The sequence below is a fragment of the Geotrypetes seraphini genome, chromosome 5, assembly GCF_902459505.1.
Source record: "Geotrypetes seraphini chromosome 5, aGeoSer1.1, whole genome shotgun sequence".
In the NCBI taxonomy this organism is placed as follows: domain Eukaryota; kingdom Metazoa; phylum Chordata; class Amphibia; order Gymnophiona; family Dermophiidae; genus Geotrypetes; species Geotrypetes seraphini.
The window spans coordinates 220,646,967-220,672,402 of NC_047088.1; the positions used below are offsets into that span (position 1 = coordinate 220,646,967).

At 41.6% G+C, this 25,436-nt stretch overlaps 1 protein-coding gene across 5 annotated transcripts in view; it reads right to left on the reverse strand.

The window, feature by feature from the left end:
• The window catches only part of FMNL2 (formin like 2), a 459,967-nt gene that overhangs the window by 154,310 nt on the left and 280,221 nt on the right, over nucleotides 1–25,436 (reverse strand). For all 5 annotated transcript variants that reach the window (XR_004539577.1, XM_033945820.1, XM_033945823.1 and 2 more), the window contains exons 7-9: nucleotides 14,169–14,277; nucleotides 10,830–10,906; nucleotides 4,605–4,698 (exon numbers count right to left, since the gene is read on the reverse strand). Coding sequence is in view for 4 of the 5 variants with exons in the window: in XM_033945820.1 (XP_033801711.1) it covers nucleotides 4,605–4,698; nucleotides 10,830–10,906; nucleotides 14,169–14,277 (280 nt within the window). In the remaining variant the exon portion in view is untranslated. The remainder of the gene's footprint in view (nucleotides 1–4,604; nucleotides 4,699–10,829; nucleotides 10,907–14,168; nucleotides 14,278–25,436) is intronic.

Below are 25,436 nucleotides of genomic sequence, written 5' to 3' on the forward strand. Positions count from 1 at the left end.
CCTTGCCTACTTAATAGGAAGACCTGAAGATGATTGGATGTGCTTCAGTGCAATAGCTGACGCAGCAAATGAATATCTATGGAAACAGAAAAACAGAAAGGATATTAAACTGAAATTAGGTACCTATAATGTTCATTCACTGATAACAGCTGCTCACTGGAACCACAAATATGGCACCTGACCCAGACAAACGCTTCATGAGCTGAACATCCAGAGTTTTCCAGAAATTGCTTTCAGATGCGTACTAAGCAGGAGGCAATGAACCAACTACCCCTTAATAGCAAAAACAGTAATATTAAAGAGCTGGTCCTAAAAGAGGTAAGTAGAAGGGTTATGTGAATCTATTCAGTGGCTGTTTGGAGTAAATAATTTTACTTTGCTAACAGGTACATCCTAGGTCAGGGGTAGGCAATTCCAGTCCTCGAGAGCCAGAGCCAGGTCAGGTTTTCAGGATATCCACAATGAATATGTATAAGATGGATTTGCATGTACTGCCTCCTTGAGATGCAAATCTATTTCATGCATATTTATTGTGGATATCCTGAAAATCTGACCTGGCTCTGGCTCTCAAGGACTGGAATTGCCTACCCCTGTTCTACGTAATTAAGGGTTGCCTTCAAATATGAAAAGAAAAATAGGAAGTGCAGCAAAACATGCTATGGGCTAGAATCCAAAAATATTTTTTTGTGAGAAGAGCCAGTTTTATTTTGGGGTTGTTTTTTGGTTGGATTTTTTTTTTTTCCAAAGGAAATGAAATGCCAAGCACTGGAATAGGAAACAACTCTAGAAACAACAAAAAAAAAAAAAAAGGGGGGGGACCCTGGAGAGTAAAACTGGCCTTTTTCCAGAGAAAGGAGCCTGCAGGACAGATAAGTTCAATCTCAAATTTAAGGGCTCCCTTTACAAAGATGCATTAGGGCTTTTAACGCGCGAAATAGCACGTGCTGAATTGCCCCGCGCGCTAGACCTTAACGCCAGCATTGAGCCGCCATTAGTTCTAGAAGCGTAGCGCACGGTAATTTCCTGCGTACACTAAAATGCTAGCGCACCTTAGTAAAAGGAGCCCTAAGCGTAAGGGAATATCAGAACAGTATAACGTTTTGAATCTAAGGCCTAATTGTCATTTTGCTGGTTTTGCAATCTCCTTTAAGAAGGCTGACCTCAGGTTGGCAACGAAAGTAGCCGTTACTTGAGAAACATGGTTCTAACATGACATACGATGATTAACCTGAATAAACGCAATCTTCTACCCCGTCAGGGATGGTGTGGAGAATATCCTTGACTGATGGATTCTGTAATTACCATCTCCAGGAAGATTAAGAATTGTATCCGGCTCAGCTATATGAATGGAGGTCTATAAAATACTGAGTGGGGTGGAAAGGATAGATGTGAATCGCTTATTTACTCTTTCCAAAAATATGACGACTAGGGGGCATGCGATGAAGCTACTAAGTAGTAGATTTAAAGCAAACCGAAGAAAATATTTCTTCACACAATGTGTAATTATGAAATCAAGTTAGCGGGGTTTTAAAAAGGTTTGGATAAATTCCTAAAAGGGAAGTCCATAGACCATTATTAAAATGGCTTGGGGAAATCCACTGCTTATTCCTAGGATAGGCAGAATAAAATCTGTTTTATTACTTGGAATCTGGCTAGTTACTTGGATCCAGGGTTGGCCACTGTTGGAAACAGGATACTGGATTTGATGGACCTTTGGTCTGTCACAGTATGGCAGCTCTTATATTCTTATGTGAGCCAAGAATAGAACAAGCAAGCTATTGTGACATCACTGATGAGTTTGGCTCTTTGGCACTGGTGGAATGAGGCATTATGACATCACAATCTCAGCTCTGGAATGTTGCTACTATTTGAGTTTCTGCCAGATTCTTGTGACCAGGGTTGGCCACTGTTGAGTAGGGCTGGTCTCAGTTAGGGCACTGGTCTTTTACCCAGGGGCTGCCGCGGGAGCAGACTGCTGGGCATGATGGACCACTGGTCTGACCCAGCAGCAGCAATTCTTATGTTCTTCAGTAAGGCAATTCTTATGTTCTTAGCTATGTTCGGAGCAGCGGTTGGTTTGGGGAGGAGGGAGGGGGGGGCAAAGGCAAGCAATTTTTTAAAATTATGCCAAATTATATTTAAAAATTATTTCTTTTGAGCTAAAAAGAAAATAGTGTCCCTCCCGCGAATTCGCTGTTCGCAAATTCGCTCATTCGCGGTCTGCTCCGACCTCCTCTTTCTGTAGTAAATTCAGGCTACACCAATTAGGAGCTGCGTGTGTAGGTGCCCATCTTTAGGTGTCCTTTATAGAATCTGGGCTTCAGTTTCTGATGATTAGAATGCTTAGAATATATTCCTAATCTTAATGTGGACCATAGCTACTGCAAGGCATTACTTATGTTCTTAAGGCATTTGATAGATACCCGATAAGTTATAGCAAGCCAAAGGAAATTCCATACCACTGAGAAATGATGCACATCTACAAATATGTCTTGCATTTTCCACTTGTTTCGGGCGAGTGAAAGAGTAGAGTTTGATTTAGAAATTAAGTAATCTGCAGAGAAAACTATTCCTTTTTTGGAAGAAGATTCCAGTCCCTTACCTCCAAAATGTGTCCAAATCTTCCAGTTCTGAGGAGGAAAGGGAAAGAGGTCCAGGAAGTACCTGGAGAAAATCCCTTACCCTCTTTCTTGAAGAGGATCTGGTTTGACTGCATGATCCTCTAATAGGGTGATTACCAACTTTGGTTAGATTTTCACCAGGTAAAAGTTTTAATGCTTTTTGGGAAGGGTAATTTGGAAGGCTTTAGAAAAAGTACAATCTGTAGAACTCCCAGAGCTCCTCTCAAGGGAAGTTCTCAGCATCTACAGAAAACTGTAGGTTACCTCCTTTGGACCAAATAAAATCCTGACTCACACCTTTAAATATAAGCCACTTTACCTCTATAAACAAGGTCCAGTATTTTAGCGTCATGGCTGAGAAGGCTCAGGAAAATGTTTCCTGGGAGGAAAAACTTCTTTCAGAGAACAACCCCATTACATTTTCTGAATGAGGCAGGTAGAGTAAGAGGCAGCAGATCTGAAAATTGGCCTAGTGGTCCTTGGGTAACATGACCATTTATTATTTTCATCAAAAGGGGACATCTATTAATTGTCAGTTCCGCCCCCAATCCTGCCCTAGCCCCGCCCCAATCCCACGTATGGTCACCTTATCCTTGAGTCACATTAAGTTTTCCTCTACCTTGTTCTGAAACAAGAATATCTCTTAAATGGCACATCAGCAAGTCTGCCTTGCACAACTTCCCTGAGCCCAGAATCTCTAGCTTAATAATCTTACTATAATTAGTGTTACCAGATTTTCCATTAGGAAAATCCAGACCCCTAGGCCCGCCCTGTTTCATCCATTCCCACTCCATCACCGCTTTCTGCTGCCTGCTCTCGTCGGGCAGGAGAACATTCACACAGGCAGAGATGCCCTCCTGCCAGACAAGATGTGGAGGAAAGCTTTTCAAAACCCAGAAAAGTGCTGGGTTATGAAAAGCTGTCCGGACCCCTGGACTTGTCCTCAAAAAGAGGACAAGTTACATTACATTACATTAATGACTTCTATTCCGCCCGTACCTTGCAGTTCTGGGCAGATTACAAAAGAAACAGCTGGACATTTCCAGGAGTATTACAAGAAGATTGGAGATTACCAGTAGATTGGAGAATTGCAATTAGGGTTTAGGAAGCAGAAAAGATGACTGGGCTATTCCAGCACATTTACAGTTCGGGGTGCTGTACAGTGCAATTCTAGTAAGTACAGAGTGCAGTAGTCATGCTTGAGGCTTTGAAGAGAAGGGATAACTGGAGATGAGGAGAGGTTGTTGGGGGGGGGGGGGGGAAAATACATGGAAGGTAAAACCAGGGTTAGAGTTAAGACGTCTGGATGGATTTTTTGAATAGCAAGGTTTTGATTTCTTTTCAAAAGGATTTGAGGTCGCTCATAGATATCAGCAAGTTAGAGATGGTATGGTCTGGGGAAATCCTGATATCTGGTAACCCTAACTATAATCAAAGACCACATCATAAACTCTCAATCGGTGATGGATTAATGGGTGCTAAAATGGAGCATTTAGCCAGAGTTTTCATTAATTTTTCTCTTTTGATTTCTCTATGCAAGAGCTCTCTAAGCTTGCTCATTATACAATCTTAAAGTTGAACATTATCAAGACCCCAAAAATTAAAGAACTTATGAAAAAGTAAACATTTTTAAAGTAACATTTCACTATATGTAGTCACGTATTTGTTTGTATTTATCATCAGTGTGACTTGTTATGTGTTTTATTGTAACCCACATAGGTTTTTGGGCTATGCGGGACATACGTTTGATAAATAAATGACACCATTTCATTATAAACTACAGCAACAACATTTATACTAAAACATTTAGTAGTGGCTCTCTCAGTGTAGTAATGACCCATGTTTGGAAAACAGCATAAAACAGTACAATAATCACTCAGAACCCAAAAAGCTTCTGTTTCTCAGGATCATCATTGGAACACAACGGTCCCTGTTCCTCTAAGTCAACAGCAGTGAAATTTGTGGTAATACGGAATATCCTACCTCTTTAAAATTATCGAAGGCTGATAAAATTATTTCATGCCCTCCTCTAACGAGACAAACGGCTGCTAATAGTTCTAAGACCAGAGCTTTTGTTCTGTAAAGAAAACAAAAGACAAAAAAAAAAAAAAAATCAATGATGATAATGTAATGAAGTAGCATCTGCTTCCCATGTACAATTGCTGTGACAAAGCACTGTATAATATTATTGGCCCAAGTGCACTTCAACAGCTTAATAAGTCAATCACTAGGTACCCATGCGTGATTTTCAATGTTTCAGCGAGGTAGATTTAATATTAAGCAATATGTTTCCTTCCAAAGAGTTGTGAAAATCACTGAATCAATTCTGAAATTATGGAATCATATTTTAGCTTTCTGTGAACAATCAACATGTACAAATATTGGAATAGTTATAGATTAAATTTCATGATTATACTGGAAAGCTATGGCCTGTTAGGCCCATAGGTGACCAACAATGAGCACTAAGAATGGTAGGAGTCCATTCTATAAAGGAATCTAGGCACATAAATTCTGTTATAGAACACGGGCCTGATTCTGTATGGGACGCCAGTATCAGCGGCTGCTGATCACATGTCAATCGCACAGCGGCATCCTATACAGAACTGGGTCCTGCCTTAAATGTAGGCCAGCATTTTTCAGGCCTACATTTAAGGCATCTGTCTCCCATCTACGGAGACATGTATCGACGTTAAACCCACGCAAGGCCACTTCCAGGTGAAATCATGACCACACCATGCCTTGGGTATGCTTAAGTGTATTTGTGCATCTCTGCAAACGTACCACAGATGCCTTCCTCACAGGCATCCTTCGTCGGCAGCATTTTTTTCTAAAAACATGCATCCCGATTGGCTGCTGAACTGCGGTATGACGCCTACTGCTGCCTAATATCGGGGTGTACGGTTCGAGAATCAGCCCCCATGAGCGTAACATGGTATTGAAGCACCAAACATTGAGGCATCTGCACTTATGCTAGTCATAATGCTGGTGAAAATCCAAGATCTTAAATGTGGCAAGCACACATGTAGCTTGCAGTATCCTATAAGTTACATGCGTACATGGGAGCCACACCCATGCTCTGCCCCCCCTTGCAAATACACACTAAGGGGCCCTTTAAACGAATAATGGGCTCCATAGCACTTACCCCCTCTTTTACTAAGATGCACTAACTGATTAGCGTGTGCTAATGCGTGCATGTTAATCTTAGTAAGGGACACACAGAGAAAGGTGCATTGGGAAGTGGGGGAGTACACTGTGTGGCAATGCCGGGCACCTCCACCTCAGGCGCAAACTTCCCTCGTTAAGCCATCGATTGTGCGCTAGGATTTACACCATGTTTCAGCCTGCATAAGGAGTCCCCTCATGCTAAGCACTATTCTATAAAGAGAATCCATCCCAGAGCGTTTTTTTATAAGACAGTGCCGAGTGACGATTTTTCAGTTCCATTTGCTGAATCTGGCCCTAAATATACATTTACATCCATAAATAGCATTAGTGAGCTCAACTACTATTCTGTAATTATGCTCTAAAATAGTTTAGTGTATAATTGTAAGAAGGATGTTCATGGCGGGGCCAAAATTTACATACTTATCTTAATGGAACAGTATAAATTATGGACCAAATTCTATATATGGTGCCAAAAAAAAAAAAAAAAAGAGTACTACGTGCTATTCTATAAATGGCACTTGTGAGCTGGGTGCCTAAAGAACTTTTTTGCTTTCTACTCCTTCCTTTACATAAGATTGTATAGATCTCTTTGATTTGTTGACCTCTTCGCTTGTTCAATCGATTTGCAAAATAAGAATTCTATAGCACTGCGAATTCAACCATTAACCTTAAGAACTTTTTAGCTTTCTACTTCTTCCATTATATATGATTGTATAGATCTCTTTGAATTGTTGACCTCTTCGCTGATTGTCCAGCGCTTCTTGTTGTAAAGCGCCTCGAACTTTTCATGGCTTTGGCGGTATATAAAAAAATAAATTATTATTATTAGTAGTAGTAGTAATAGTAGTATAGAATAGTGCCTAACACCAAGATCCACACCAACTGAAACCTGGTATAAATCCCCACACCTAAATTAGATGCAGATTGGTCATATTTTGTAACAGCTAACAGTGTACGCAAATTCTTAGAATGCACACAATTCACCCATGCTTCTCCAATGGCCATAGATCCAAGTACAACAATTTATACGCCCATCTCTATAGCATAGCCCCCTAGCAAGATATGAAGTATGCATCTAAACACTAATTATTGTCAATTAGCATTGATAATGGATTATGGCACTTATTTACCTATTTATTGATTGGGTGGTTAGTTCGTTAATCAATGAAATTGTGTGCATAAATTGAGCATGAACCCAAATTTGTACACCATATATAGTAGGGTTTCTCAACTCGGTCCTGCAGTACCCCCTTGCCACTCAGGTTTTCAGGATATCCACAATAAATACATATAAACTTGATTTGCATACAATGCCTCCATTATATACAGATTTCATTCATGCATGTTCATTGTGGATATCCTGAAAATATAACCTGCAAAGGGGTACTTCAAGATCGAGTTGAGAAAGAAAGATTAGGATCTTACGTCAATAATTTTTTTTTTTCAGTTTTTTCGTAAAACTTTAAAAACTACAATATTTTGTTTGCTAAATATTTTGGAAACCATTCCCATTAATATTTCTCCTGACTTTGTTTCTTCTTTTCATCTTTTTTTTTTTTGTATTTTTTAAATAATTGTTAACCGAGTCAAGCTCCTTATTTGGTCGATTACCCGAAATACAAAACTAAGTTTTAGTTTAGTTTAATAATCTTCTTTCTTGTACATGCATCTAGAGGTCCTGAGCAATAGGGTCCTGTATCTAAACCCGCAAGTTGCTTGCGGAAAACTGTCAATAATGTTTTCAACTCCACCTCGTCATGAAGTGGGGGAGGACTACACAGCTGGCCCACTATTAATCTCAACCAAGCCAAGAAGCAGTCCAAACAGCCTGAACTCAAGCTCCTGACTGAATCAGGGATGCAAGAAGCTATGCAGTGAATGGTACCTGAGCTATAAAAAATACCAGCAGGCTAGCTAGTCATGTATTCTTGAGGGGCTGATCCTGCTAGAAGCAAACTTCTGTTGCAGGAGTCTGTCTTCTCCCAGGCAGAGGTACCAACAAGTAGAAACCTCTGGGCACCGAGCCTCCAAACAAATACCGAAAAAAATATCTGAAAATAAAAAAAACCATAGAGCAGATCAGAAATATCACTGAGTAACTTACTTTCAGAAAACAAACTAAGGGGGCAGGAGCAGCTCCCTGGGAAGGAGGTGGAGTCGAAAACATAACAGTTTTCTGTAAGCAACCTGCTGGTTAAGATGCAAGACCCTACGGTTCAGGCCAATTAGACACATTGCACTAGATATATAGAATCCAGAGATATGTGCACAAATGTTGCACATAAGTACTCATATTTACAGCAGTCATATACTTGGGGGTTAATGTTAGCAGCTAAATGAAGGTCATAAGTGATGTTATAAAATAGGCTCATCACCTGCGTAAAATGGTCATCCAGCTATAGAACTTTCTCCTACACCCATGGAATATTTAGATTAATGGCATTTACATGTGAAAGTGCCAAGCATTATTCTGCAAATAGCTGCTTAACCTACGTAGCATGAATTGCAAGGATGGCATAGAAATGTGTGGAGCATGGGTAGGGCTCCCACTTATGCACCCGACAGGATACTGTAAAGTTATACGCACATCTCCAACACTTAGGCATAAACACTTACGCTAGAGCAAGTGCTCTCGCCTACCTTTTAGGTGCCTATATACCTGGTTAGGCTAGCATTTTTTAAAGGAAAGTAGGTGTTTAGGTTCCTTTATAGAATAAGATCTCACTAGGCACCCTGCTATAGAATTACTTTCGACAGGAGCAATCCTGTAACAGGACCACAATTTAGATGGCCAGATATAGTACACCAAGCTCAAATTCTATATTGGCATCTGAGCGCCAAGATTCTTTTCTAGAATATTATAAGTCAGCACCAATGCATCTACATTTTGGCTCACTCACTTAGGGCTCCTTTTACGAAGGTGCGCTAGTGTTTTTAGCACATGCACCGGATTAGTATACACTAGCCAAAAAAACTACCGCCTGCTCAAGAGGAGGCGATAAGCTGCAAGCGTGCGCTATTCCACGCGTACGATGTCAATAGCAGGTGTAGATGCATACACCTAAATGTGCTTCTTTAGTACATAACTTACAGTACCCTGTAAATTACACATATAAATGTTGGTCCTCCCATGCGCTTTGCATGTGAACACCTTCCCCTTTGCACTGGAGTGGAGGAGTGGCCTAATAGAGCCAGAGAAAACCCAGTCCAAATCCCATTGCTGCTCGTTAGTCACGTAACCCTTCACTGCTTCAGGTGAGCCCTACAGCAAGAGAAAAATATCTACTGTACCTGATTGTACACCGCTTAGATATCTTTTGGGCTTGTCAGCAATATATAAGAAATTACATAAATAAAATAAAAATTTATATGCTATGGGGCCATTTTACCAATTTGCGGTAAAATGTGACCATAGGGCGTGCTTGCACGGATCATTCCCGTGCACTAAGGCCATATTTTCCACATGGGTAAAATGGCAGAATTAAAAAAAAAATTTCTATGAACGTTTGTATGCTAATTTTCCCATGAGCGTGTTAAGCTCCTACTGCCACCTATTTTGTATGCAGAAAGAGCTCGCATGCTAATCATGAACTATTCAGTTAGTGCACAGCATTGTAGCTGTGCTAACCAGTTAGCGGGCAACGCACCTAATCTCCCCCTCTAACACTAAAAAAAAAAAAAAAATCTAATCGAAATTTTAAGTGCACGAGTAGCACGTAGATGCCAAAATTCCTGCAGGACGCCTATGCGTACCATTTGAGAAGGCGTTTTAAGCTGTTTAGTAAAAGGACCCCAAAAAGAGCTATATGTGTCATTCATAGCATAGAACCAAGCACACTTACCTATTAGAAAATGGTGTTTAAATTTAGGCACAAGTTATAGAATGAGGTGGCATATATCTTCTTGTAAGACAGATCTTGATGGCTGGAAGTGCTAATTAACACTAAAGCTTTTCAAGTGAGTGAAAATACAGTAAAGGACAATCACTGAAAGCTCATTTGTACTCAAAGCAACATCTAATGATAACACTGATTACACCTCAACCGTAGGCCTCCCAAAGTTTCTATGGCGTCCAAAATGAGCACAAAGTTAAAAACAAAGAATAAAGTTAAATATGATTCAAGGGCTTTGATTTCCATTCTGTACCTAAAAAGTACAGGGTGAGCCACCGGCGATATTATGACAAGATGAACAAGCAAGTGGATTGTTTTTATTTAGCTGGTGGTTTTGTTCCTGGGTACTTGGCGAAAGCCTATTGCATTTCCTTAAAATCAATCCACTTTGTGCAAAGCCTTCCATAATCACCATTCTTTCTGGCACCGGTATTAGAGGCGGGCTACTTTTCCGTGGCCCACCCTGTATTTTGGATGATTAAGATCCTGAAGGAAATGGGATCATAAGCATCAGCCAGCATGCAGTGCCTCAAATTACTACACTGGTGACACTTTTACCACACGTTAAAATCACTGTAAACAAGCCAAGACTCAGAATAATAATAATAATAATAGAATGGTGTATAATGTTTCTTATCATGTAACCTCTAGTAAGATGAGTTGCCAATTATTCACCTCATGCATTCCCTCACATCACAGTACATTTTTTCTAGCAAAAAAAGATGTCGGTCCTGAAATACCAGGCCATTCTTTAAGAGTGGGGTGTTTTTTTTTTTAAGGGGCCCAGGCCACAGTAGCCAGGCCCCCCTGCCTTCATGAAAAGGCAGCATTGAGTGTGCAGAACCTGAGCTCTTTTATTAATACTTGGGGAGTCCCATGGGTCATTTTTATAAAACAATGGAATAGGTGCCGGTACTCAGTACCCCCTCAAGAAAAACCCAGAGTACTGCTTAACAAGATATACTCGACTGTGTAAGAGCAGGCCACACTTTAACTTTTTTAAAAAAGCTAATTTGTTTTCTTTTCTTTTTTTTTTTTAATACAAAGATACCACCTACCAAATCATTTGCACTACGTTTTTAAGGAGAATGACACATGTTCCATGATTAGTCAGCATTTGAGATGTCCTACGGGCAGAAAAGCGCCTTACCTGGGATTCTTGTTGTTCAAACTTAGTGCAATTTCATTAACAGCATGCGCATGTGACATGACCATGTTGAAGCCGTACTGAAATGCAAAACAAAGAGTGAAACAGCTTGGCTCTGAAGCAGTGAAAACATGGGTGGGTGGGTTCAAAAATTCACTTATCAACAAGGGAGTTGAAGGCCCTTCCAGCCAGAAATGGGCATGGGTTACAAGGAATGAAGATAAACATCCGAACTGTGAGAACCCTCTATCCTTTCCTCAGGGCCTGCACAGCCGTAAACATGCAAACTGTTTAAGAACAGCTTGTGAAGGTCAGTCTGTACGAGCAGCACCAGGAAGGAATAATGTGTAATAAAAAGAAATTAGTAATCTGGATGGGTTTCTGAAGCTGCGGCTTCCCGTCTTTCCATCACCAAGGCCGTTTTTTTTTTTTTTCTCTGAAGGCACAGCATTATGGGCCAGATTCTATAAACAGCGCCGCTGGCAGTGGCTACCGGGAAAAAAAACCAGCCGCCAATCATTTAACAGCACCGTTTATAGAATCGCAGCTTCGTGAAAGGTAGGCTCCAAAAAATGTAGACCAGGGTTTTCCAGGCCTACATTTCCGGCACCTACCTTACACATGAATCGCAGCTATGGAGGTGCTTTACGATGCCTAACACCAATTCCGGCATTAGCCACGCCTACAGTGGCATTAGGCATCGCAAACTGCTTCTCTAGCTGTGATGCAGGTGCCTACATTTAAAAACAAATGATATTAATCATTTTTAAACTAGCTTAAGGCACTGTTTATAGAATATGGGCCGATATTTCTAAACTCTTACTTTTTAAATAAAATGTTATGTCACTTTAATTATTAGCATACCCTTATTTAAAAGTACAAAATCCAAAGCTCATGGTCTCAGCTCCCACTTTCAACATGCTGGATAAAGCAGCTGTGTTAGTCCACTACAAAGGTTAATAAAACATATTCTGTTGGGTATTGTCTAATTTCTTGCCTTCCTGTTTTATTTCCTTTATTTCTTTTTTTTTTTTGCTGGATATGTATCTATAATAATAAAACGCTAAGCGCGCATGCGCACTCTTAATGCCGAGTTGCCTGATCTGTAGTTCTGTGCCTGGCAGAGTGCGCATTCGCGCTTACCATGCATCTCTTTGTCTCGCAGCGGTCTTGCCGGCTCCAGCCACACAAAGTTCATTTTTTTGTTCAAAGCTCCCGCCGTGGCTTCTCTATTGAACCTCACCAGAGTCGGAGAAGACTTCCGACTCTGGAGGGGATGGAGAGAGGAGACGCAGCGTTGGCTTTGAACTAAAAATTTACTTTGTCTGGCCGGAGCCGGTAAGCCAGCTGCGAGACAGAGAGATGATCGCATCTGAATATTAATGGAGTGTGGGCGTAGGGGGCCTGGCTCCCCGGCTACTGCATCCGGAACACAACGTCGAAAGTGGAAGATGGCAGTGGGTTGGCTCACCTCACAGCAGATGCGCAGGAACTGGCTCTAACAGGCTCACCCTCCCTCTTCCCCGCGCTCTGCTCCTCTTCCGCGGACGGCATGTGCTACGGGGACGACGCCTGCTTCGTGGCCCGGTACCAGACGTGCTCGGTGAGTTTGTCTTCTAGGGACAGGGGAAGCATGGAAGAGGTGCTGCTGGACTGTGGGAGCAGGGAAGAGGGCCAGGGGAGCATGGAAAAGGTGCTGCTGCACAGGGAAGTGGGGTTGGGGGAAGGAAATGCTGCTGCACAGGGAAATGGAGGGGGAGGGTATGCTGCTACTGTACAGGGAAGTGGGGTGGGGAGGGAAATGCTGCGGGTAAGAAAAGGGGGCTGGGGCTGAAAGGGAAAAGATGTGAGAAGGGGGCTGGGGGGGGGGAAATGGGTTTGGAGCTGGAGCTGGGGTTGAAAATAGGGGACATGTGAGGGAAGGAGGCTTTACTAGCACCCATTAATGTAACGGGCTTAAACACTAGTATATTTATAATATTTTTAAAGTTTTTCTTTATTTCCTTAGGTACTTAGAATGTGAGCCCATTTGGGACAGAGAAAGAAGTTTATTAATGTGCCTTATGACAATGCAATTTATCCCCCCCCCCCCCCACCTTTTAGAAAACTGCAAAAGCTGTTTTTAGCGCAGGCCAGCGTGCTGAATGCTCTGTGCTGCTCCCGATGCTCACAGAGTTCCTATGAGCGTCAGGAGCAGAGCATTCAGCGCGCCGGCCTGCGCTAAAAACCGCTTCTGTGGTTTTGTAAAAGGGGGAGGAATGTAAACTGCAATCCGCTAGGTTATAAGCGGAATAGAAAGTTAAAATAAATAAATAGTGGGGTTCTACATGGGGGTTCTGCCGAAGGTCAGCACAATGGGCAGGATTCACTAACCTTACCGATCGTGTCCCAACCACTTTGCGACCCCGACCTGATTCACTAACCTTCCTCCCGATCCGCGCATGCAAATGAGAAGAAATGGCATGCAAACGTAGGAAGGCAGCGATTCACTAAACAATTTCAGGAACACCGACTGGGCTAAAGAAGCGACTGCTGAGGACCAGTCACTCACGTCCTTTCCGACTCTCCTGGTCTCTGCCGCCCTTCCTTGCAGTAAGAGCCCATGGTTTTAACCTGTGGGTTTAAAGCGGGGTTGCACCACAGCGTGTTCTGTTCCAGAACGTACTGCAGCCCTGCTTTAAACCACGGACTCGCAAGTAACCCTTCTCTGCAGCGTATCCAATCGTAGGCAACGAGAGATGTGCCTCTTGCCCTCAATCGAGAACCGAAAAAGCGGAGGGGGGAGAGCAGCAGGCGGTGCCACCACAACTCAGGCACCAGAGCAGGGAGGGACGAAAGGCAGAGGAACCGGGAGAGTCAAAGTGGTCATGGGCGGGACTTCCTCGCTGGAGCTGGGGAAGGAGCTGGTGAGAGGGAAGGCAGGAGAGCTAGCGCATGCGTAGACCATCTACTGGCAAAAAATATGGCCTGCACATGCGTCAGGATCGCTATGCAGGATCACTCTGGGGTCGATGTGGGGCGTGCCTCCGATCGCATTAATTTGTATGGGGAGGCTTGGTGAATCAGTTGCCTGGAAAGATTCAGTCACAGATCAGATCCCGTAGGTAAGTATAGTGAATCTAGACCAATGTTGTTTGATTTCTTTAGATTTATAATGGGGGAATGTCTAGAGGTTTTCACAAGTTCAGAGAAGTAACATCTAGCCAGGATTAAAATAATAGAACTCAGAATTGTATATAGGTTCTTCAACGGTTTCTTTGTGAAATTAATTTCCCATTGCATTAGAATGGTTTTATTTTAATTATTCTTCCTAATTCTAATCCATCAAAAATCTGGACATACCTGGTAATTCATTATGGCCCGTAAACACATGATGCAGACATGGACATCATCCTTCTTACTCACTAATCTTGAATTCTTGAGTGTTCGTCTGCTTGGCAAAGTGTTATACCTATAAATTTAAGAAAAGACTGTTCATCAAAGCAAGAACTGTTTTGTTTTTTCCTATGAAACAAACAGCTGAATTGAGTAATGAACAAATTAATTCAGGAATACTAATCCTACTGTAACGAATGCTTGAAATACGAAGTAAGAAGGGGAGGGATAGGGATACTTTGGGTGGTATGGGGTCTGGAGTAGAGAGTTGCATGGAGACAGAAATCCCACCCATCCCCGCCCGCCCCGCCAGGATCCTCTTCGTCCCCACCCATCCCCGCAAGGAATTACCTCCATCCCCGCCTGTCCCCATAAAAAGCAACAATTACTTCTGACAGGATCATCAATTCCACAGTTTCTTTTGTGTTTGCGCTGCTGTTTTCCTTGTGGAATCTCTTTGGTGGAACCCTTTTTTTTTCCTGTTCAAGTAATTAACTTATAAACCCCCTCTTTTACTAAGGCTGGCGTGTCCATTATATTATATGGACGAACCCTGCTTCCAAAGCCTTCCATCCCCGTGGGAGTCCCGTTGGCTAGAGGGGGGTCCCCGTGGGAGTCCCATGGGACAGAGGGGTGTCCCCGTGGGAGTCCCGTGGGTTAGGGGGGATTCCCGCGATCCCCGTTCCCATGCAGACCTCTAGTCTGGAGGTGCAAAAAGTAAGGAAGAACTAACGGAAGGGATGATGGACGAGTATAGGTTTGATAATATTTAGAGGAAAGATTATAGATCAGGGCTGGCCAAGTCCAGTCCTCGAGATCTACTGGAAGGCCAGGTTTTCTTGATATCCACAATGAACATGCATGAGAGAGATCTGCATACCAAGAAGGCAGTGCAGGCAAATCTCTCTTATGCATATTCATTGTGGATATCCTGAAAACCTGGCCTGCCAGTAGATCTCGAGGACAGGACTTGGGCAGCCCTGTTATAGATTGTAATGGTACTATGTACACTTTGTTGAACTGGTACTGTTCCAATTTTGCCTGAAATAACATTTGATGTTTATTTTATTTATTTTTAATAAAAAAAGGAATGTAGCAGTTGCGGAATCTACAAGAACTTTTGCATTTTACACCAAAGTTTTGTGATTTATTTTTTTGGCCCAGCCACTTTCTCCCTCTGCTTTGGAACCAGCCTCTATTGGAATAAAAATGTCCTAATTCCTCATTGTCAACTCTTTGGACACGTGCTTAACTTTCATCTCTCTCTTGTCTAGCCCAAAGACAGTCCTCAGTCAGGAAATAGCAACTCAGAGCTCCCTCCAGAACCTAGAACCAGGGTGGAGAAAAATCAACAATTAAAAAAAAATTTTTTTTTAATCTGATTTTTTTTTTTAATTTAAATTGGGTTTTAATTCTTCATTGAGGGAAAATCTATCTAAAGATACATTATAGTCCAAAAGCTATTCATCAAGAAATAAGGATTAGTTTTTAATTATGTAGCATGAGGGTATATATTCATGGAGGCCTATATTCTATAAACGGCGCCTTAAGTTAGGTGCCTAAGTTAAAAGGGCTTTTTGGAGCCAAGTTGATCTGGAAGATTGCTGCAGAGTTTTACCAAGAACCAAAAGAGGAATAATAATAATAATAATTTTATTTTTATATACCGCCAAAGCCATGAAAAGATTCGAGGCGGTTTACAACAAGAAGCGCTGGACAATCAGCGAAGAGGTCAACAATTCAAAGACTTCTATACAATCTTATATGAAGGAAGAAGTAGAAAGCTATATAGTTCTTAAGGTTAATGGTTGAATTTGCAGTGCTATAAAATTCTTAGTTTACAAATCGATTGAACAAACTCATTTTTATCAATTTTCTAAAATTGAGGTAGATTGAGGAGTGCGTGATAACGTTACTCAGCCAATCGTTCCATTTGCCTGCCTGGAAGGCGAGGGTTCTGGCCAGGAATCTTTTGTAGTGGCAGGCCTTTACTGTTGGGTAGGTGAACAGATGTATTCTTCATGTGGGCCTAATAGAACGTGCCAGATTAAATTGGGAAACTAGGTAAGTGGGGGCCAGACAAAATATTGATTTATAACACAGACAAGAGAACTTAAACAGAATTCGCGCCTCCAGGGGCAGCCAATGGAGTTTTTGATAATAGGGGTTTATGTGATCCCATTTCTTCAGCCCAAAAATCAGTCAAACTGCTGAATTTTGAATGACTCTGAGTCTTAGAATGTTTTTTTTGAAGGATCCCAAGTAAATGATGTTGCAATAATCGAGCATGCTTAAGATGGAAGATTGAACCAGTAAGCGGAAAGATGTTGCATCAAAGTATTTTCTGATGGTTCTGAGTTTCCAAAGTAACGAGAAGCATTTTTTAACTAGTATTTAGCAATTAAACATGAAGAACACTAGGGAACCAAACTTTTTCAATGATCTCCTGTAACCTCTTCCTGCTGCTATGCTACTTTTTAGGCTCACATAGCCAATTTCCACCTCTTGAGGGATATAGTGTGCAATAATATTTTTAATTTTTCTGAAGAATTGGAACAGTGCTACTTTTCATTCCTCCTCAGTTTAATCCCTGACTAGAGAATGACACGGGGACAAATCTGTCTCCGCCCCCACAGGAACTCACTCCGCCCCATTCCTGTAAGCTCTGCCTTAACTGCACAAGCTTCAAACTCTTATCATTTTAAAGCGTTTGAGGCTGGAACAGGGCAGGGGCAGGAAAAGAACTCGCCGGGATGGGAAAATGAGTTCCTGTGAGGATGGGGAAAAATTTGGCCCCATGTCATTCTCTATCCCTGACCACAGCCCCTCTTAATATCACAGCTGCCAAGAAAAAGTAATTTTAAAAAGGTAGATTTCCAGTTCATAGAATTCTGTGCTTCCACAACCTCATTCCCATTCCCCATTCTTCTAATGAAATACCTTATTTATTCCTGTGACGGCAAAGTTGGAAGAAAAAGAGCAGATACTCAACTGACCCAGTTCAATTAACAAAATAATACATTCCCACCCAGTGATTCCTGGGCTTACTCAGTTGTAAAGAGCAGCTGATGGATTTGAATCATACCCCTCAAAATCTGAAAATTATCTTTTCTTTGCTTGTTTTTGATTTTTTTTTCTTCCTATTTTCACCTCTCCTGCCACTTCCATCCCTCTAACCTGACCCCTTCTCTTCTCAGTTTATCTCCCTTATTAGCCCCCTTCTCTTTGAACCCCACATTTCCTGTCTTCATCTATTTCTCTTTCTTCAGCACATTCCTTGCCCACTTATCTTTGTATCACAGTCCATGCCCCCTCAACATGCATTCACTTCAGCTGTCCTCCATTTTGCATTCTATCTCTCCACCCTTCAGCCTCTTACAACCCTTCCAGCTCTCAATCCCTGTCTACTCTTTCCTAGGGTTACCAGATTTTTGTCTGGAGAAACCTGAACACATGGCCTCACCCCATTCCACCCCTAGCCATGCCCTATGCCCTATCCCACCTCCAGCCCCACTCCATCTTGCCTCTAGCCCCACCCCCTTAAAGCCTCATCTTTGTTTTCCAACTTCCGGGTCACATCTGGAGGGTCTTTGTACATCCTCAGAGGACCTCCAGATGCAGCCAGAAGGTTGGGACTTCCCAAAACATGGACAAACTACCGGGTTTTGGAAAGTTCATCCGACATCCAGCCAGACTTCTAAAAAGAGAACATGTCCGAGTTTCCCATACATCTGGTAACCTCTTTCCTTACTCATTCCTTCCAATGCTTCCCTCAGAAGCCTCTCTTACCTACAATGCAACTTTTCTCTGCTCTCTGTTATTAGCCCATTGCTCAGATACTCCTTAGCCAGCCAATAAGCTGCACAGGAGGTAGGACCAATATCTTAGGAGACACCAACCTTCAGTCCTGCTTTCCCCTGCAGCCTATTGGCTGGCTAAGGAATGTCTGACTAATGGTGTCTCCTAAGCTACTGGTTCTGCTTCCTTTGAGGCTTATTGGCTAGCTGAGAAATGTCTGACTAATGGGTTGCAGGAGGAGACGGGAGCAGTAACTGATTTTCTTCTTGCTTTCCCCTACAGATTTACATTGGGAAGATTTCAGCTCAGATGTTTGAGCAATGCTGGAAAGGATATTGAGGTGCTTCAGTACCCCTAGCAGACACAAAGCTGGAAGCTAGGCATACAAGAAATGACACAGGCTGCAGATACTATATCAGGACTTGTTTATCCACTCCAAGCTGAGATAATATTCAAGCACCTGTCTGACCTCACATGTAACTTTATTTAAATTAGACACCTTAATTTCTTACTCCTGTTACTCTATCTTACCTATCTCTCTCTTCCATCTTTGCATTTCACCCTATGCTGCTATTTCTTATAAGTATGACTAGTTATTTATTTAATTTTTTTTTTTACTTTATTTATATACCACTTATATGTTTTTACATTTAGGCACTTTATCATGTTTCCCTATCTGTCCCAGTGGGCTCAAACTCTACCTAGTGTACCTGGGGCAATGGGGGGGATTAAGTGACTTGCCCAGGGTCACAAGGAGCAGTGAGGGATTTGAACCCACAACCTCAGGGTGCTGAGGCTATAGCTCTCACCACTGCTCCCCACCACTCACCCCTAGTTAGCTGCTTTTACAGTACTATTAAAAGCTTGGGAGAAGAGCCAAGTTTTCTTCTGCTTCCTGAATAGAGATAGTCCTGTGTTAAAGCAAAGCCTTTCAGAGAATGCATTCCAGAGTGTGGGAGATACCCTGGAGAAGGCTTGTGGTCACATCATATAATTTCCTTTGGAGAGAGTATGGTAGGGAGGAACGTAAGTGACCTTGCAAGTGGATAGAGGAAGATCCTGTTCTCAAGCTAGTCTGGCCCATTTCCTTTAAGGACCTCAAAGAATAGTTAGTTTTAAATTTATTTCCGTTAACTAATGAAGTTTTTGCAGGAATGGTGTGATGTGATCATGCCACTTACAGCTTTCTATCAGCTGTGCTGCAGCCTTCTCAAACATCTGGAGCTGTTACAAACTCTGTGTAGTCATATCATTAAAAAGGAGCAGCTACCTCTGTTCAAAGCCTATCAAAAGGGGAACTGATGTTTCAGATGGGTCACAGCACGCCAAGAAAACAAAATGAAGCGCCACTTCTTTCCATCTAACTGAAAACAGGATGAAATTCAAAGAAAATCATGAATTCAATCCCAGCAACTTGCAAGTGTCTGAAGAGAGCTCTCTTAGCATGACCTTAGTCCAAAAGCAGAATGGAAGGACTGATCATAGTCCAAAAAGCCAAATGTAAGGACTGTGCAAAAGCAGGGCAAAAATGATACAAAAACAAACACTGGGAAGTCAATTTGCTTGCATCATTTTTGTATTGTGCATCTGCTGCTGAGGACATCTGTTTCAGGCTCCCAACCCTACACTCTGACTGGGAGAAGATAAGGCTGGAGTGGAAACAGAAAACATTAACCCACAGAAATGGGGCAAGTTTAGGGGGATGAAGAACTTTTGTACACGAAAGAGGAGCGGGACTTGAGTGTGATAATATATGATGATCTGAAGGTGGTCAAATAGGTTGAAAATACAATACAGTGTCTTATATACGACAACTTTCTGCAAGGAATCTTATGTGGATTACAATAAGATTTAGATCAAGTTCTTAAATTACATGGTTAACAGGAGCTTTGGTTTAAGAAGGGGTGAAGGGTAGGCAACGGCAAAAGCTAGAAGGATGCTTGGGTGCATAGGGAGAGGTATGGCCAGTAGGAAAAAGGAGGTATTGATGTCCCTGGTGAGACCTCATTTAGAATATTGTGTACAATTCTGGAGACCGCACCTTCAAAAAGATATAAATAGGAGGGAATCAGTCCACAGAAAGACTATTAAAATGGTCGGTGGTCTTCATCAAATGACGTATGGAGACAAACTTAAAGATCTCAATAAGTATACTTGGAGGAAAGGCGGGAGAGGAGAGATATGATAGAGACGTTTAAATACCTCTGTGGCATAAATGCACATGAGGTAAATCTCTTTCATTTGAAAGGAATCTCCAGAATGAGAGGGCGTAGGATGAAGTTAAGAGGTGATAAGCTCAGGAGCAATCTAAGGAAATATTTTTTTTTTTTTACAGAAAGTGTGGTAGATGCGTGAAATAGTCTCCCATTAGAGGTGGTGGAGACAAAGACTGTATCTGAATTCAAGAAAGTATGGGACAGGCATGTGGAATCTCTTAGGGAGAAGAGGAGATAGTGGATGCTATGAAGAAAAGGTTAAAGAGACACTTCAGTTTGGAGAAGAGACAACTGAGTGGGATATGATAAAGATCTATAAAATGAGTGGACACCTTTCAGCGCTTTAGAAATGATAAATAGATAAATAGTAGTAGTGGAATGGAATGGGTAGACGTGAATCACTTGTTTACTTAAATGCAAATTGATTTATTTATTTATTTAAAAATTTATATAGCGCATAAAAACTATACGGTTTACAAAATTACATGCATACATATTAAAAATGCTAAACATGTTTCGACAAGACAAACACAATAAAACATTAACTAACAATATCATTATTAAAACCTTCTTTCACATTCATCCTACAAGATGGAAAGACAAAATCCCATAAAACATTTACAGGACGGTAAAGCATGAACAGCAAATAGCATCAACACATGAAGGCGCTGACAAATAGTGTTTTTTCAACGTTTTCTTAAAGTTCAGTCACCCATCACAGAATCGCAGAATACCAGGCAGCGCATTCCAGGGCTTGGCACCTGCTACAGACAGCATTGTTACCCCAATCTTAACATGAGAGACTAACATCTTACCCTCCAAACTCAACTTCATACTATTTTCAGATCTCAAAACATTTTCCTAAAATAGAAGGATAGGGAGGAGAACATATTTCTTCATTCATGGCCTGATTCAATATATGGCGCTTAGAATACCAGCACCAACTAGTGTGGCTCTCTTATATATGCTCCTCTCTGTCTGAGCATGCACGGAGAGCCAGCATTAGCAGCTGAAGTGTGCTTGCTGAATTAAGTGCTTCTTGTTCAGCATAGGCAGGACTCATGCAGGAGATGTCTTCAGGTAATGGGAGTTGGCATTCCAACTAGCAAAGGTAATTATTTTATTGTATTGGTGGTGGCAGGGGTGGGTGAGAAGGGGAGAGAATACCGACCTCCCTTCCCAATCAGTCCACTATTCGGAACCTCAAAAAATAAACTTCTGGCTACATCCTCGTTTAGTATTTGCCCATTCTTTTCAATCTCTGTCAAGCTCTTTGCTGTCCATCAGCACTCTCTCCAACCTTCAGGTCATGATATAGATTTCCAACTGAATTGAAGCTGGGCCTCTGTCTGGGATGCTCAAAGACTTTTTAACCTTCTATTTTTTTTTTTTTTAAGCTTAGGGCTGAGTCCCCTGGAGTGTGTTCAAAGACAAGTCAATTATACCAGATATTACAGTACTTAGAACTGCTATGAAAGAACAAGAAAGCTGAACATTTATCCAGTCAAGCTGTTCCATTTTTTTTCCTTCTTCATCTTTTAAGGATTTCTGGAACATATTTTTCACATGGCTTCTGCGGGTACGATATGTGGATACATGGAAATGTGAGCATTTTGGAAGGAGATGTAATAATAATAATAATAATAACTTTATTCTTGTATACCGCATTACCATGGAAGTTCTATGCGGTTAACAGAAGAAGAGACTGTACATTTACAGCGATATTACAATTTCGTTAATATTAGATTTACATTTTGGAAGATATATATTCGGTCAAGTTACCTTTACATTTTTGACAGTAAATATCCTGTGAAGTTATTTTGGCGGCTAGGTTAGTTAGATACAGCAGCGTTACAGATAGCAGTGTTGCATGAGGCGGTAAGGGTCTAGGGGGGGAGGTCAGGAGGGAAGGGAGGAGGAGGGAGGGTTAATCAGAGGAACTTGTCAAAGAGGTAGGTTTTGGTTAGTTTCCGGAATGTTTGATAGTGGGGGGAATTGGAGATGAGGGTAGAGAGGCATTTGTTCCATTTGCCCGCTTGGAATGCTAGAGATCGGTCAAGGAATTTTTTGTAGAGGCAGCCCTTCAGGGAGGGAAAGGAGAACAGGAAGGTGTTTCGGGTGCGAGAGGGGCGTGCAATTTCAAGGTGTTTAGATAGGTAGATTGGCGAAGAGCCTGCTAAGGTTTTGAAGCAGAGGCAAGCGAATTTAAAGGTGATTCTTGCCTCCACCGGTAGCCTTCTAGAGATGCTGTATACATCTCAGTTAATGGTAGAAGACCCTACACAGTCTGGGACATCTTTTGCTTCAGTTCGGTTGGCTTCTCCTCTTTGCTCTTCCACTATTGTGATGAAGCAGCAATAAAATGGATTCTTTCATGGTCACTGATTTGTTGATTTATTACATCCAGATTCCAAGTGACATCCATCAAGTAGACTTCAGTATTAGAAAATCTTCACTTTTAAGTGCTGATAGCACTTCTGAAACAATTTCAGTTTCCAGTGCACTTAGCAGATAAAACCTCCGTAAACTGCAGTTTGTTCTATATTTCATTGCTTTCACAGAAAACCAAACACCAGAAAGTTGACAGGCGAGGACGGGAGGAATTATGCAAACTGTTTACCAAGTGCAATTCAAATATGTAATAGCAACTCTGAAGGGAACATCCTCGGTGACCATCAGTCCTCAATTACAAATACATTTATGAACTTTCTAATATGATAGAAGTGTGACCTTGACAACAGCAATTTAGCATTCCAAACAAACCATAACTCATGAAGGCTTTCATATCAAGATCAGCTGCCAAGTAATTTCCTTCCCAATCTGCCTCTAGATGGCTACTCGATAGACTGTGGCGACGCTGTGGCCATAAAGCCCACCGAGGCACTGCTTGACTATAAGACACTATGGGGCCTATTTACGAAGCTGTGCTAGCCATTAATGTGGCAACCAATGCATGCAAGCAGTTAATATGGCATTACTGCAGTTAATGCATGGTAGTTTTCATATTAACTGCTAACAGAGAACAGGGCATAAAATAGACAGAGACCAGGCAAGGATTGTACCTTACACTTAACATGGAGGTAGTTATGATGCATTAACTATTAACAAATCAGATAACACTGCAGTTAGCACCATCTAAATAGATATAGTTAATTGCTCTGTGTTATCTGCAAGGGAAAAACAAGTTAGCACCTATATTTCCTTCTTCACTTCCCACTCAGCCTTTAGGAAAAGTTTCAAGTTGAAAACATATCTTTTTGGTAAATATCTTGTTTAAATTTGTATGATTCACTATTCTGTTAGTATTTCTTGAGTTGTAAACCGCATAGAAACGCAGGGTAATTGCGGTATATAAGTATACCGTCAAATCCTCTAATTATGCAGCAGCTTTGCAACAATGTAAATCTCGTCATGCAAACAGTGGATCACCTTATCTTAAATTTTGCTGTTGAGGGAATATAGCCTTTGAGAACAGTGTAGTTACATAAGAATTGCTGCTGGGTCAGACCAGTGGTCCATCGTGCCCAGCAGTCCGCTCCTGCCGCGGCCCCTAGGTCAAAGACCAGTGCCCTGAGACCAGCCCTAACTGCATATGTTCTGGTTCAGCAGGAACTTGTCTAACTTTGTCTTGAATCCCTGGAGGGTGTTTTCCCCTATACAGCCTCCGGAAGAGCGTTCCAGTTTTCCACCACTCTCTGGGTGCAGAAGAATTTCCTTACATTTGTACGGAATCTATTCCCTTTTAACTTTAGAAAGTGCCCTCTCGTTCTTCGTACCTTGGAGAGGGTGAACAATCTGATTTTATCTGCTAAGTCTATTCCCTTCAGTATTTTGAATGTTTCGATCAGGTCCCCTCTCAGTCTCCTCATTTCAAGGGAGAATAGGCCTAGTTTCTCCAATCTCTCACTGTATGGCAACTCCTCCAGCCCTTTAACCATTTTAGCTGCTCTTCTCTGGACCCTTTTGAGAAAAATGGCATTCTCAATGAAAGCAGTACAAAGCACAGCAGCACAATCCTTTTTGCATTTAAACTACGGTAATTATTGAAAATTTATTCTGCATTTTGCACATTATCACATGGGGTTTTGACCAGTGATTGAGACACGACTTGCTTCATTTGCTAACTTAAAGCAGCATTGTGGCTTTTTAAAGGTCTCTGAAGTCCTTTCATCCCTTGATATATCGAATCATTTTAAGGGTGCGTTTGCATGTTGCACTTTTTGTGAATATACATACACCTTGAAGTTGCATCTTCTTGATTTGTTTCTAACAATGATTACGTCCTCAAACTCTTAAAAAAACACTTAAAAAATGATTTTGATTATATCAAATGCAGTGCCAATACTATGAAAGGGAAACAAAACTACAAAGAAGTAAAGTAAAAAGCAAAAAGCTGTGAAAAATAGGAAAACACGTGCTGAGCTCCTCCCAAGTCCACGAACATGAGTCCAGGCTACACACCGATGCAATAGTTATGTGCCTTTATGTTGCTTTACATTTCTATTGAGATGTTTTAAATCTGAGAAATTGAGGGAAAGAATTCCAAAGAGTAAGAATAAGGGGGGAGGGGAGGGGAGGGCGGTAAAGCATAAAGAGCTGATTCACAAGTACAGCTGAGATGCAGACATGAAGGGGAAAGGACAGCAAGCAGCCTGTGTACTTGAGAAGGTAGAATACAAGTGGGCCTAATGGTACTCCAATATTTATAATCTTATAAAGGGAGAATGTGGCACCGTGGTTAAAGCTACAGCCTCAGCACCCTGAGGTTGTAGGTTCAAACACTCACTGCTCCTTGTGACCCTGGGCAAGTCACTTAATGCCCCCATTGCTCCAGGTACATTAGATAGATTGTGAGCCCACTGGGACAGACAGGAAAAAATGCTTGAGTAGCTGAATAAATTCATGTCAACCATTCTGAGCTCCCTGGGAGAATGGTATAGAAAATGGAATAAATAAACAGTGTGAAAAGTTTCAGCCTCTGGTAACCAAAGCTGGTATTGTGATGTCATAATGCCTCATTCCACCAATGCCTAAGAGCCAACCTCATCAATGATGTCACAATGGCTTGATTGCCCAATACTTGGCTCACTTTTACTACATTATGATTTCTAGAGTGGCACAGTATTTAAAGCTACAACCTATCACCATGAAGTTGTGGGTTCAACCAACACTGCTCCTTGTGACCCTGGGCAAGTCACTTAATTCCCCCATTGCTCCAGGT